Here is a 14,263-nt window from a genome sequence, read left to right as displayed (position 1 = left end):
CATATTTTTAGGAGTCTGTTCACGCTGATAGAAACTAATAAAAATGTTAATTTTACAAAAGTTGAAAATATTAAACAGTAATATGGCAAATGTTTTTTAAAGTCCGGCCCCCACACTGTCTGCTTAGAACAAATGTAGCGGTGAGGACCCCTGATGTAGAGGTCAGTTAAATTCATTGGTGGATAGAAATAAGTTTTCATAGTTTATTTTGCTGTAAAAAGGACAGTTCACGAGAAAGCTAGTGCAGTGAAAATCACCCAAGATCAAATGTGGACACTGGTGCATCACAGTGGACTGTGAAGGGGCTTTAAAGTCAAAATGCTTTGCTCCTAACAGCCAAAGACATCGGTGCATGACTAAGTTGGTTGGCATTAGTAACCTGCTGGTAACTAGTTATTTATCATACTAATTTTTCCAGTCCAGTGTGGCCTGACATAGTCTAATCTGTTCCGCCAGTTTCCTAATGAAGCGAAAACATTTTCAAACTTCTCATTATAACATAAACTGTCTGTAACGTTTTTTTTTTCTGCCAAACTAAATAAAATTGAAAGCACCATATGGCTTTGTTCCCTTATCAAATCTGTACAGAACTGAAGAAGTCCTTTGGATAAGGGACGAAACGTCTTCCAGTAGCTTCAACCAAGTCCAGTTGCCCGTCATTTTAACCTTCGTTGGATAACTCTGGAGTAATGTGTGTTGCCGCTCTTTCTCGAGTCACTGCTGAGTTTCATGTTGACTGTTGTGTTGCTGCTGCAGGTGGGTCCGTAAACTGTCAGAAGCAGCCAAGCTGTGTGAAGTGATCAACGCTGAAGGTCAGACAGTTAACGCTCAGTAATACAGCAGCACTTATATTCTCTTTAACTTTTTGTTGTTTGTCTTCCTGTGGTCCTTTCTTCTGTTCTCCCTGTTTCCCTTCATCTTATCTTTTTAACAATTCAAAATGCAATATATATCTTCCCATTTTCTTTTCCTTCATCCATTCTTCCTCTTTCCTGTGGGCCCTTTTCTCTTCAATTTCTTCTTTCTGTTCACCCTTCTTCAGAACTTTCTTCCATTGTTCTTGTTTTCATATTTCTTTCTTTCTTCTTTCCTTTGATTGTTTCTTCATTTCCTCCCCTTTACCTCTGTTTTAGTTCCTCCCTTTTCCCAATCCTTTACTTCTTCTTCCAATATTTCTTTATGACCTTTTGTTTCTATATGACCTTTAATCCCCCTTTTTTCTTTCCTCCCTTTATCTTCATTTTCTTCATTATTTCTTCTTAGACCCTACCTTACTTCCACCAAACGTTTAAACCTTATTCCTCATGTGGTCCCTTCTCCCCATTTTCATTTTGTTTTTTCTTGTCATCCTCATCTTCCTGTGGACCTTTCATTTCTTTGTCCAAACTTTCTTTCTTGCATACTCCCCCCATCTTCCTGTCATCTTCCTGTCATTTAGCCCTTCTTTCAATTTCACTTCCTTTTTTTTTAGTTAATTTGGTCCTTCTTCCTCCTCTCTTCTCGTCTCTTGTTTCTTCTTTCCATTTATTGTCTCTTTCTTTCTTCCTGTGTGCAGAGTGCTACAGTGAGGGAAGCGATCAGGACAGTGATGATGAGAGTGAACCCACTTCCTCTTCTCTGGACGCTGAACAGGAAGCCGCTGACTCTGACAATGTGAGAAACAACACGTGAAGGGTAACTTAAGTACATTCAATCAAATTCTCCACACAGTCTGTAAAATAACTCGCTGTCTTTCCGACAGGGAGACCTTCTTCAGCCTGTCTGTGAGTCGTCACCCTGCACCTCAGATCCGCCCACTTCACCGACCGCTGGGAGCAGAAGTAGAAGAACCTCGGAGGGTGGGACTTTATGTAGAAACAGAAGAAGACGAACGGCCTCAGATGGCAGCGAACGCCTGTCCTTGGCAAACCTTCCTGGGCCAGATGGAGCTGCTACAGGAGTTTCTCTCCCTCTGCTCCGTGTCGAGAGAGATAAAGAAGAGGAGGCCGTCCCAGGTAAACACCTGGAACTACACGTGGTTACCAAAACTCCTGCTGATACACCTGCTTCCAGCTGTTGGAGTACCACTGCATATGTGAGGGAGGGAGCTGCATTAAGTCTGATGAAGACTACAAGTTTGAAGCTGAAACAAATCTGATGGTGTGGAGTTAGAAAGACATGAGCTCACAAGACATCTGTAGCCGGCTGCTCATTTCTTAGCAGCCACTAGCATAATATACCCCAATCTCCTAACTAGCTGTCAGTTGCATTGTGGGTAATGTAGGTGTCAGGGTTTGACAAGGAAGAAGAATGCTTGGAATTAAATGGATTTCACAAGTTGATAGCCCCACTAACACTAGACAGATTGTTTTATCATGCAATCAGTATATTTACATTTATTTATTCGCTGTGATCGTGCTGAGCATAAAGTTTGCAGAGGAGAAGGCTTCGCCAGGTGTGTGTGTTACTGAAAAGCAGCAGATTACAACTTTCTTAACGTCTCAACAGTCCCGACCAGCATCAGAAACTTGTCGTCTTCCTCTTTCCAGAGAAGCCACCTGATGAGATGGAGTACCTCTACAAACACCTGAAGGCAGCCAGCTTGTCTCCGATCGGACAGTCTAGGCAGAGGGACTTCAGAGCGTCGTTTATCAGACGATGTCGGAACGACAAAGTCAACGAAAAGCTCCACCTGCTAAGGATCCTCAGCAGCACATTAAAGGTGAGATTATCCTGACGCCAACAACAAATCAGGGTTGGATCATATGAGTATTGAGAGATGCTAAGGGCCTGGAGCAGTGGTGGCAGAAGCGCTCGGATATTTTACTTAAGTAGAAGTAGCTATAACACCATGTAAAGAGAAATTCAAGACATTAACTTCACCTGGATGTCAAGATAGAAACAAAACAGAAGGAATAGTAACATTTTGGGAAATACAGATTGTGTACACGTGAGCTTTAGAGATGCTGGTAGGCGTAACATGTCTTATATTTCACCTTTGGACAGAGCTAGGCTAGCAGTTTCTTTGTTTCCAGTCTTTATGCTAAGCTTATGTTTCCTAAAAAGCCAAACAAGTTAAGTTATATTATATATTTTACTTACCTTGAATGTTTTGTGTTACTTTTCCCTCTGACTGTTTAAACTTGTGGAAAAACCGCAACAAACAGCTCGTTGTTCAAGCATTTTTCTTAAAACTGAGACTTAAAACCTCTACAGCCCTGCTAGCTTTGAGCTTAAAGCTAACATCTTCATGCTAAGCAGCTCACAATCTTACTTAAGCCCTGTTCTCAAACTGGGGGGCGGGTATAGAAAGTCCCTCCCTTTCCGGTGGACCACCATGGGACCTTACCTCGGAAAGACAAAGACAACAAACCCAAAAGTCGCGTATGTGAAGTCGTAACTTGACTGAAGCTAACGTCAAAGAGCTTACATGAGAGGATGATGTGATAAAAGGACAGAGTCGTTGGATTAAACACATCAAGTGAGGTATATTTCTTTGTGGAACATAGCTGAGTTATTTAGCCAGAAGCAACCAAGCAATGAACGTTAGCTTAGCATTAACGCGCTAACCTGTTGATGACAATTATTGTGCAAGACTTTTTGCTAACATGAATAAACACAAAATACAGCTGAGGTTGATGAGAATGTCTTTAGTTTTACAAGTAACTCATTATTAACTTAAGTATGTTGACCTGATGGTGGCGCTACAGGAAACATCACTGGGATTGTTTGTCTGTACAAACTGCTGTGGTTCTGTTCGTCCTTTAGGCCAAGGAGTTGGAGCTGCAGGCGGTGGAGCAGATCCTGGCCGACCCAACTCTCACGGCGCCCCAATACAGGAAGTGGAGGCTCTCAAACCTCACCTTGCTGCAGGAGATCAGTCAACGCAACCAGGCAGCAGGGGGCGCTGCGGAGCTGAGACCTCCTGATCAGCCTCCTGTGAGCTGAGACTTGGACCACATTCATGCCAAAGAGGATAAATCTGAAAACGCTATTCTATATTAGTGTTTTCAGATTTTGTTCCCGCACTGAAAAACCAAAATGGCTCATGAGGTAACAGGTGTGACAGAGAGCAGGTGTGCTGGACTTTGCTTGGTGAACAGAGACAAAGCCATGGTGCTCGACATGTTCTATGTGACTTAAGTACAATTTTGAGGTATTTTACTGGAGTATATTTGATTTTATGCTACTTTCTACTTCCACCACTCTACTTTTTATTTCATAACTTTAGTTTCTTTACAGATTTAGGTTAAACTACCCAGCAGGATATAAAGTAGTTTATAAAGAGCGTCACGTTTACCAGCTGCAACGTTAAAGTGATGAACACAATGCATCAAAATTATAATCCAGTTATATAAGAGATATTATTATATACATGGGTTATTCTGCATAATTAGTACTTTAAAAGCACAAAATTATAAACGCAACACTTCTGTTTTTGCCCCCATTCATCATGAGCTGAACTCAAAGGTCTAAGACTTTCTCTGTGTACACAAAAGGCCTATTTCTCTCAAATATTGTTCACAAATCTGTCTAAATCTGTGTTAGTGAGCACTTCTCCTCTGATGAGATAATCCATCCACCTCACAGGTGTGGCATATCAAGATGCTGATCAGACAGCATGGAGATTGCACAGGTGTTCCTTAGGCTGGCCACAATAAAAGGCCACTTGAAAATAGGCAGTTCTATCACACAGCTCAATGCCACAGATGAAGCGTGCAATTGGCATGCTGACTGCAGGAATGTCACCCAGTAGTGATGGCCAAATGAAGCTTTTGTGAAGCACTGAACCACTTGAGGCAGTTGTTTCGGAAATGGGTACATTACTCGAAGCTTGAGTTACAGCGACCTCTCCTGGCGAAAAGCAAGGCTGCAGTCAAATTAATCAATGACAAACTACTTTAGTTCTGAAGCATCTTTGCTAAGATCAACCTTGGATTTTTAACTATCTTTGCTTTGAAAACTCTTTGACGCGCACACACTAAGACTGAACACGATGTTCTATTTACAAATAAAAATCGATAAGTGTATTTATTGTGTTATTGAAGAGAGTTCTGGGAAAATATGGCATAGGTTGGATGTGCTTGTGTAACAATGGCAGGGTGTGATATTTGGGATGGGGAACACTCAAAGATTTTTATTGAGGTACGTTATATTTAACAGTTTTTGGATTGAGACGGTTTCTTTCTTTGCTCTCAACCTTAGGGCTGTGGCGGCTGTGGCTCAGGAGGTAGAGCGGGTTGGCCGTTAATCGGACGGTCGGCGGTTCAATCCTTGGCTCCCCCTGGTTGCGTGTCGAAGTGTCCTTGGGCAAGATACTGAACCCCTGGCGGCTGTTCTGCCAGTATATCAATGTGTGTGACTGGTGAATGCAGATGTAGTGTAAAAGCGCTTTGAGTGGTCGAAAAGACTAGAAAGGCGCTATACAAATACGGAGCATTTACATTTAACTTGGAAGACACTCGCTCACAAGGAACAGATGATGCTGGCGAGCATAAAAATTGTTTTGCAAGATTAAACGGATGACATTTTGATGGTTTCACCAGTACGCCAGTGGGTCTTCTGATCTTTCCAGCTGTGGCATTCCTTGCCACTGCCAGGGCATGACAGCCATGGCCTTCTCACCATGTTCTTTAGAGCCCGTCTGGATGGAAGAGTGTATGTGGGATCAAGCAATGCCACAAACTCCTTGAAGCCACAGTCATCCACGATGGAAAAGGGCTGCGAGCCTTTCGGTCCACTAAGACTAATAAAGAAAGACATAAAGAAGAAAAGGATTTATGTGAAACTGCATTTAAATGAAGCAGGCCCATAGTCATATCATATTGTGTTAGTGTGTCTAGGTGATAATAATATTATAATACATAGCCTACCTTGATTTGTGTTCCCCATGGTATTTAGCAGCTCCATGCTTGGCAGTGAAGTGAAAAATCATGGAGGAAGTATTCCCATGATACATGTTGAACACACCGAGCTTTCTGTAAAGAAAGCAATTTGTAAATAAGTCTATGAAGATAGCTACTGGCTAATCATTTACATGAGTTTACTGTTATGCTACTTAATATAGACCATAGCTATTGAAGGCTACTGTACTGACAGTTACTGTTGTATAAACTTTACTTTTCCTACTTTACATATTAAACAGCCAGAACACCCATATTATCAGGAGGGATCAGATTGAAGTGTTCCCACATGTCAGAACGACCTCTCTTCCTGGCTGGTTCCATGATGATCTAATACAAACACAAAACCAACAAGTCGACAGCAATAATGCACCTTCTACGACAACTCCACAAATCGTGCATTGTTTCGAGTGGATAAGCCGTCTCCAAAGGCGTTTCAGAGAATTTGGCAGTACATCCAACCGGCCTCACAACCGCAGACCACGTGTAACCACACCAGCCCAGGACCTCCACATCCAGCATCTTCACCTCCAAGATGGTTTGAGACCGGCCACCCGGACAGCTGCTGCAACAGTCTGTTTGCATAACCAAAGAATTTCCCCCCCCCCCCGATACAGTGAAACTGCACATTTTCAAGTGTTTTATTGTGGCCAGCCAAAGGCACACCTGTGCAATCTCCATGCTGTCTGATCAGCACCTTGATATGCCACACCTGTGAGGTGGATGGATTATCTCGGCAAAGGAGAAGTGCTCACTAACACAGATTGTGACAGATTTGAGAGAAATAGGCCTTTTGTGTATATAGAGAAAGTCTTAGTTTAGTTCAGCTCATAATGAATGGTGGCAAAAACAAGTGTTGCGTTTATAATTTTGTTCAGGGTATAAATCGGGTTTTCAAGTCTGAGACTGTGGGCCTTTTTTTTTTTTTTACAGAATCTCTAAATGTTATTTACCCCTCTATTAATGTGTGAAGATCTTATTGAATATTGGTTCAGAACGAGACACTATAGTTCCTTAAAGCTTTACATAACATATTCTAAAGAGAAGCAGTCTAATTTAAAGATAATCTCGACCTTGGGTTACCTAAGAACCTCTAAAATTCTTAGTGTATTAAGTTGCTTAAAATGTTAATACCTCAAATTTGTACTTAAATGTTAATTTGCACCACAGACTTCAAGGTCATGTTTTCAGATCTATCCAGTATGAGAAACATTTGAGAACCAAATAGATGTTTAGATATTAGCTCAGACTGGGAGAAACGTTGGCGATGACTGGACTGTGGCTGATGGATCTAAGAAGCTGTTTCTGGCTCCCCTGCTTACAGTTTGTTTCTGAATGTGCACTTTTTAAAAACAAACAGCACTGCATTGTTTGGTCAGGTTGTTTGTTTAGTTTAAAATATTTTAATACAACTTTCACTTGTGCAGTAACTCACTTAACTTTGATGGCTTGTTTTGTAAACCCTACATTCCTCTAAACTTTGGTGTTTATTACATCCTTTCACAGAGAGTTTAACTTCAGAAAGCTTCAATCTAAAAGTTATGTTCATTTAGAAGTCATTTATCTGCCCTGTGGGGCAGCAATTACACCAGAAAAGAACCGTTAAACTTTTTGGCCTTAGGGTGGTGCCAGAGTTAAGCAAAATTCAGTCCAACATCATGAAAGGCTGAGGTCCTGCAGCTGAATCCTAACTGACAAAGATGCTGTACCTGAATTTTAGAAATGTTTAAAATAAAGTGGAAACTCCTCAAAATGGCTCCTTAGTGTCTTTGACGACAGGCTGTTCAGGATCAATCACAGGAAAGTAAGACAAAACAGACAAACCACAAATATTAACAGTAAACAAATTTATTTTGTCATCTGCATTTACAGCTGGAATTCTGGGAATTCAAACACGACGTCTTTGCCTGTGAGCTTCTTGTAGACACCAGAGAAGGTTTCAACCTGGGAGACAACAGGAAATACGTGTTAACAGCAGCAACAGTTACATCCACACATTCACTGATGTCATTAGAAACTAAACATTTTCACATTTGAAAATCTCCTGTTTTTACAGTTAATGATTAATTTAAGCACAAATGTTAAATGCCACACTAACAGTTACCTGCACCCAGTGGCCACTTTGAGTCCATCTGTACAATATAATGAAATCCAACTGTTCTGTCTCAACATCTTAGCTCAATCAATTCTTGACACTGTAAATCTAAGTACGTGTAGGTTTATCACTGAGGTCAGTGAAGTGTGTTGTACATAAATGGAAAGTGCAACATATTTTAAACCTCTGAATATAATGCATTACACCACAAACAACCTCAATGCTAAACATTTAATCAACTTTGAGCAAAAAAAATGCAGATATAAGTTTGAGTTTGTGCACTGCATGGTTTAGCTCCCCAGTAACGGCCCCAAGGGACTCTGGGAAGATCTAGGAATATGCAGGACGCCCGTCCTCACCGACCAGCGGCCGGGGACAGAGCTTTTTCTCCGACGTTGTGGAACGGGATTGTACGTCTCAGCTCAAAAGCTACGCTCCCATACGCCACCAGGACAGAGCCAGGAATTTGCTGGATGTCCACATCGGAGTTTAATTTGGTTGATCCAAGCTTGATGTTTAACATTTGAACACAAGAATTTAAGAACATGACTGAGTGCATATTCAAAACCCTTATGATCATGGTTAGAGCTGCAACGAATGGTCAATCGAAAAGTCTGCAACTCTTATGATAAATCTGTCATTTTTCAAGCAAAATGCCAAATACTTGATTGTTATATTTTCAAATTCGCTGCTTTTCTTGATCTTGCTTTAGAGTGAACTGAACATTTTTGGGGTTTCGGTGTGTTTGTCAGACAAAACATCACTTTGGGCTGTTGAAGATTGAATTGCATTTCCCCACAATTTTCTGGTATTTTACAGACTGAATAAGTAATTTATTAATGGAGCAAATAGTTGCAGGCCTAATCACGTTAATTGAACGCCTGGAGATGTCCATCACACCCGTTTCCTTTAACTTACTTTGTGTTCCACGTTGTTCTGCTGGGCCTTGTCCAGGTGGACCTTGATGAGCCTGCTGCTGTCCAGTTTGACTCTGATCCTCTTACCCACGATCTCGCTGGGGAACACCAGGTCCTCTAAGATGGCGTCATGGACCGCGGTCAGCGTACGGCTGGAGTGGGAGCCACCAAAGAAACCACATTAATACCAGACATTCACACCGGTTGAACAATATGCTCAGGGGGTCTGTGCTTGCATGACTACAATTATTAATGGATAAGTTGATAAAAAGGAAACTAATCTGCAAATATCATGAATCAGTCATTGGTCAGGATAACCATGCAAAATATTCTGTGGTTCTATCTTCTAAAACATAAGAATTTGCTGCTTTTCAGAGTGTTAAATGAAATGTGTGAGTTTTGGACTGTTGGTCAGGACAGAAGAATACGTCACTTTAGGATTTTGGCAATTGTGATGTCTATAAAACCTCTTAAAGTTTAGATGAATTCCCCACAATTACAACAAAATTAATGCAGGTTTGACTCATTTTGCTGCAACGATCTGATGTTCATTGCAGCATGTTTTTCATGTTGCGGGTAAAGTTTGAACTGCGGTTACAAACTCATAATAAATCTTAAATTATAAACAGAGTTTGTGCACTGCATGGTTTAGCTCCCCAGTAACGGCCCCAAGGGACTCTGGGAAGATCTAGGAATATGCAGGACGCCCGTCCTCACCGACCAGCGGCCGGGGACAGAGCTTCTTCTCCGACGTTGTGGAACGGGATTGTACGTCTCAGCTCAAAAGCTACGCTCCCATACGCCACCAGGACAGAGCCAGGAACTTGCTGGATGTCCACATCAGATAAAAACTGGGCTTTTACTTCAGAAGATCAACACCACGGTCTACGCTTTTTGTCAACCGACTTAGTTTGTCAATTTTAAGGAAACCCTTTTCCCCAAATACTAAAACCTTCAGACTGCAGTAACAGCCCTTCACAGCGTTTCTATGATCCATATTTTACTGAGACTTTTCAAAAAAAAAAAAACACACTATAAATGTCTGACAGATAGGAGTGTGTGATATTGACAAATCAAATCTATTTTTGACCGAATGCCCATGTGGTTGTTTTCAGAACTGGACCGATTACTTTATCAAATGAAAATAATCTGCAACTAATTTAAGAACACACTTAAAAAGTAAAACTACTAAATATTTTCTGGTTGCAGCTTGTTAAATTGTAAGATTTGCTGCTTCTCTTTATCTCGCAATCAACTGATGTTCAACTCAAGAAAGTTAGAGACTTGACCTTGTGGTTTAGGAAATTGGACGGGACATTTTGCAGTATTCTGAAAATGTTCAGGAGATTAAATCGATAATGAAAACCACAATTAGTTGCAGCTTAAACTTTTCTTTGAGGCTGATTTGTGCTTTAAGATTTTACACAAAGAAATGTAAGAATCTATGAAGCGTGGACATGTAGTCGCTCTTCATTAGGGGTGGCATCACAGACAGTGAATTAAATTCCTAACAAATCAAAAGCCATTTTATGCACTGATGCAAAATACTGTAAAATCTCATTACTAGGGCTACAACGGACTGTTGCTGTCTATTTATCTGCTGACTATGTTCTTTAACAATCAATTTGTCTGGTCCATAAAATGTCAGAAAAAAAACAAAAAAAAAAACTAGTAATGTCCCTTACAATATCCCAGAGCTCAAGTGCACATATATTTAATGTATACACACTCAAATCTGCATGTATGTCTTTATTTAAATGAGTCATTTAAGCCATACAGGAGTCCAAAACCTCAAACAAATCTTCAGTTTTCCCACAAAGAGGATTTGAGCAAATATTTACATTTGGGAAAATGGTACCTTTACAGTGGTTCCTAAATTTCTTTCACCGAGTTATACTACAGCCGTAACAAGTCAGTAGAAAAGAAAACCAAATCTATAAATAAATTATATTATGCTAACAAGAATAAATCCCAACCTGTGTGACAGTTTCTACTCACCTCCTGGGGCGCTTCTGCTTATTCTTTGTGCGGCTTTTCCTGGTGGGTTTGGGCAGAATTCTCCTCTGAAAACCACCAACATCGTCCGATTAATCTCCAGGATTCACAAATATTAACAGTTTAAAACTCAAATAATTCAAGAAAAAAAGGACCAGATGAATCAGGGTCAGACTGATATTCTGGATATAACATGCAGATATGTTCCTGCTTGTTTTACTCGACAGCTTAAGGGTCAAAAACTAGCCTCTGGCAAAAATATGTCTTTAGGAAGTTTATGCCCAACAGTGTCGGACCCTTTTGTTATAAATGGGACATAAAAATGAGCAACTTTCAAACTTATGAACACCAATAAAACATCCACATCTGATTTTAAAGACCCATATCAGTCGGCCCTGATTTCAAATGATGTGCACTGCATGGTTTAGCTCCCCAGTAACGGCCCCAGGGGACTCTGGGAAGATCTAGGAATATGCAGGACGCCCGTCCTCACCGACCAGCGGCCGGGGACAGAGCTTTTTCTCCGACGTTGTGGAACGGGATTGTACGTCTCAGCTCAAAAGCTACGCTCCCATACGCCACCAGGACAGAGCCAGGAACTTGCTGGATGTCCACATCGGATAAAACAGTCAAGACACAAAAGACAGACTCATCCCCCTTCATCTGTCTTCCACCCTGCTAATCACAGTCGACCTGGGGAAACACTGCATTGCTGTCATCCTGTTAAGATGCTCTTTAAATTTAATATTGTTGGATTCCTATATCTTATTTCATTGGCCAATTTAAAAGTTCAATATTTGCATGATGTTTGCAAACTAATTGCCATAAATAAATCAAATTTAACTGCATCATGTGGCAAAAATCCCTGAATCTTTAAAGTCCCTTTTATTAAAAAAGCTTGGTGAAAATGCATTTGGGATAAAAAAAAAAATTCAGCACAAGAGGTAGAAATGACTACATTTGAAAATGCAGCATATTTTACCTTTAAGTTGTGAACCTGTCGTAAACACCGGAGGAGAGCTCCACTACAGCCGCAGCCCTCACTCTAAATATACAAAGATGAAATGTCCCTATTCCCCTCCTGTAGTCCCCACAGAACAACCTCAGGAAGGTTATTAGAACACGTCAAGACCCTCCCACAAACTGTAGTGCCCGTCCAGGTTTGCTGAGCTGAGGCAGACATCACCATCATTCTCACCTGTGCAATGAAGACAACGTGCTTTCCGCTGAACTTCTTCTCCAGCTCCCTGACCAGTCGCACCTGAATCTTCTGGAAGGACTTCAGCTGAGGAACGGGAACAAAGATGATGATGGCTTTCCTGCTGCCACCAACTTCAATTTCCTAAAATCACACAAAACAAGATGGATTAATATTAAACATCCCTCCTTATTTACAAACAAGGCATATGCTGGCAAACGTTTGTCTGCTTAAGTCATGTAAAGTGCAAAATTATGTGCACTGCATGGTTTAGCTCCCCAGTAACGGCCCCTAGGGACTCTGGGAAGATCTAGGAATATGCAGGACGCCCGTCCTCACCGACCAGCGGCCGGGGACAGAGCTTTTTCTCCGACGTTGTGGAACGGGATTGTACGTCTCAGCTCAAAAGCTACGCTCCCATACGCCACCAGGACAGAGCCAGGAACTTGCTGGATGTCCACATCGGATCAGATTATCATTGCAACCTTTTCATCTAAAAGTAGCTCATCATACCAGGTTTGAAAAAGAATGCAACAATGAGTGTGGCTGAGAATGATCTCTTGAGCTCTTTAAGAACTTTACTATGATGTAAAAAGAAGAAATGCTTCAGCAATAAAAGACTCATAAGCTTCATACCTTTGCTGCAGTGATGTTCAGCTCTCTCAGCTGAGCCTTCAGGTCAGAGTTCATCTCCAGCTCGAGCAGAGCCTGCAGGGAGACAAGTAACAACTGTGTGGAATATCTGTATTTTTACACAACACCCACATGTCCACGTGCTGCAATAGCTTATCAAATTAGATTGAAGTGGTTTCTATTCAGCCTACATGCTACAGGGTAGAAACTCATTCCCTCTCAGGCTCCATCCACATTACGTTTGATTTAAAACCCCGACCTTTTGCTAGGCTGACATGGCAAATCCGAAAACCTAAAATGAGGAAGTTTTAAAACTTTAAACAAAAAAACAAATTTTGATATACAACTAAATGCTGGTGTGAAGGAGTTTTAAAACTCAAACTTTAGAAACAAGTTTTGTATTTACCCAATTGATGCTGCTCTTACTAGTACCTATTGTCATTCACAGATCTTACTTTATTGATGTTTTATTTGTGTTTGTTACTCAAATGTCTGTCAGATGAGTAAATGTATTCAGGAATTTTACAAACCATGATATGAATTCTGACTTTTACAGTGATTCATCATAAATTCTCACTGTACCACAGTAGAAGTGATCATTTCATGAGCTGCCACACAGTAGATACAGCTTCACAAAAAAATAATAAAGTTAGCAAGGCAACCTGGTCCTCTTACCTGAGAGATCCCAGACTCAAACTCATCTGGCTTTTCGCCATTAGGCTTCACTATTTTGGCGCTGGTACTGAACATGGCCTGTGTCTCTGCGAAGAGAAAGAGACATGCGGGTTATGAACACAGATATCTTGACATCCAAGAAAACACTTGACATGAATCCTTGAGGAGCTGCTTTCAAACCAGCATGTACCGCGGTTTGCTAAATGCTAACTGGGAAGAGCAGGCTAACCCACAAGGACAGCCGATGTAGGAAGCAGTGTAAGATAAATCTCACAAATAACGTTACACAGCCACAGAAGAACAAAAGACCTTTAAAACAAACGGCAGGTTATAAGATAAGAAATTAGAGCTAACTTTAGTTAGAATTAACTACCGTTAGCTAGCTAACTAACTTAGCCGGCTGTCATTTCTCTCTGCTACAATTTAGCTAGACACTTTAATGTGGCACACAGCAGTAATTAGGTTTAATTTCACATAACACTACTCACTCAGAGCTTCATGTATTCAGTTTACTACTGTCTCTGCTGTAGCTGCTGTCTGAACACATGCACGGCCTGCTAACTGCTCCCCGTTCACCGGAGCATCTACCACTACTACACTTTATTTTGAGATATAAAACAGCCATCCGTCCCCGCAAACCACATAATCTAAGGTATCACAGACTTAAGTTGCTTTGCAGCGGGCAAACGCAAATATTAAACAACATTAAGACGCATTTTGGAACAAAAACCCCAGACCAGGGAAAAATAGCACGACTAACCTCTGTCAACGACGGCCAAGGAAGAGGCCGGATCATCGCGAGAGTTGTATTAATCCAACGCGGGAGACCTCTGTTGTTGTCGCGAGAGTTGTTGGAGTCCACGCTTGG

The 14,263-nt window shown here is 41.1% G+C and overlaps 2 protein-coding genes and 4 non-coding genes across 6 annotated transcripts in view; 1 reads left to right on the top strand and 5 right to left on the bottom strand.

Annotated features, from left to right (window-relative positions):
- cnksr3 (cnksr family member 3) overlaps positions 1–4,494 on the top strand; it is a 54,391-nt gene extending 49,897 nt beyond the window's left edge. The window contains exons 18-22 of the mRNA XM_038727741.1: positions 757–812; positions 1,556–1,653; positions 1,742–1,994; positions 2,529–2,701; positions 3,748–4,494. Coding sequence (XP_038583669.1) covers positions 757–812; positions 1,556–1,653; positions 1,742–1,994; positions 2,529–2,701; positions 3,748–3,927 — 760 coding nt within the window. The 3' untranslated portion in view covers positions 3,928–4,494. The remainder of the gene's footprint in view (positions 1–756; positions 813–1,555; positions 1,654–1,741; positions 1,995–2,528; positions 2,702–3,747) is intronic.
- A 3,220-nt stretch (positions 4,495–7,714) lies between these two features.
- Positions 7,715–14,227, bottom strand: rps7 (ribosomal protein S7). Its single transcript, XM_038726594.1, has 7 exons — positions 14,156–14,227; positions 13,396–13,481; positions 12,724–12,795; positions 12,088–12,231; positions 10,893–10,957; positions 8,896–9,046; positions 7,715–7,826 (listed from the first exon to the last, which is right to left on the bottom strand). The coding sequence occupies exons 2-7, from the start codon at positions 13,468–13,470 to the stop codon at positions 7,749–7,751; spliced, it is 585 nt and encodes a 194-aa protein (XP_038582522.1). The 5' UTR covers positions 13,471–13,481; positions 14,156–14,227; the 3' UTR covers positions 7,715–7,748.
- LOC119909608 lies at positions 8,250–8,463 on the bottom strand. Its single transcript, XR_005445495.1, has one exon. It is a non-coding gene; the product is annotated as a small nucleolar RNA SNORA73 family (small nucleolar RNA).
- On the bottom strand, positions 9,525–9,738 carry LOC119909611. Its single transcript, XR_005445498.1, has one exon. It is a non-coding gene; the product is annotated as a small nucleolar RNA SNORA73 family (small nucleolar RNA).
- Positions 11,296–11,509, bottom strand: LOC119909609. Its single transcript, XR_005445496.1, has one exon. It is a non-coding gene; the product is annotated as a small nucleolar RNA SNORA73 family (small nucleolar RNA).
- LOC119909610 lies at positions 12,340–12,553 on the bottom strand. The gene has a single exon (XR_005445497.1). It is a non-coding gene; the product is annotated as a small nucleolar RNA SNORA73 family (small nucleolar RNA).
- Positions 14,228–14,263: the final 36 nt, after the last annotated feature.

Source organism: Micropterus salmoides, unplaced genomic scaffold (assembly GCF_014851395.1).
Source record: "Micropterus salmoides isolate LMB-PRFRI ecotype aquatic unplaced genomic scaffold, ASM1485139v1 Ms_hic_scaffold_18, whole genome shotgun sequence".
Taxonomy (NCBI): Eukaryota; Metazoa; Chordata; class Actinopteri; order Centrarchiformes; family Centrarchidae; genus Micropterus; species Micropterus salmoides.
The sequence above is the reverse complement of the archived record's forward strand: the minus strand, read 5'-3'. Positions and strand labels throughout refer to the sequence as shown.

Coding starts and splice junctions, on each gene's coding strand:
- rps7 (XM_038726594.1), bottom strand. CDS start 13,470: ATGTTCAGTACCAGCGCCAAAATAGTGAAGCCTAATGGCGAAAAGCCA. Junction 12,796..13,395: donor TTGAGTCTGGGATCTCTCAG/GTAAGAGGACCA, acceptor GTCTCCCTGCAG/GCTCTGCTCGAGCTGGAGAT. Junction 7,827..8,895: donor AGAACAACGTGGAACACAAA/GTAAGTTAAAGG, acceptor GTTGTCTCCCAG/GTTGAAACCTTCTCTGGTGT.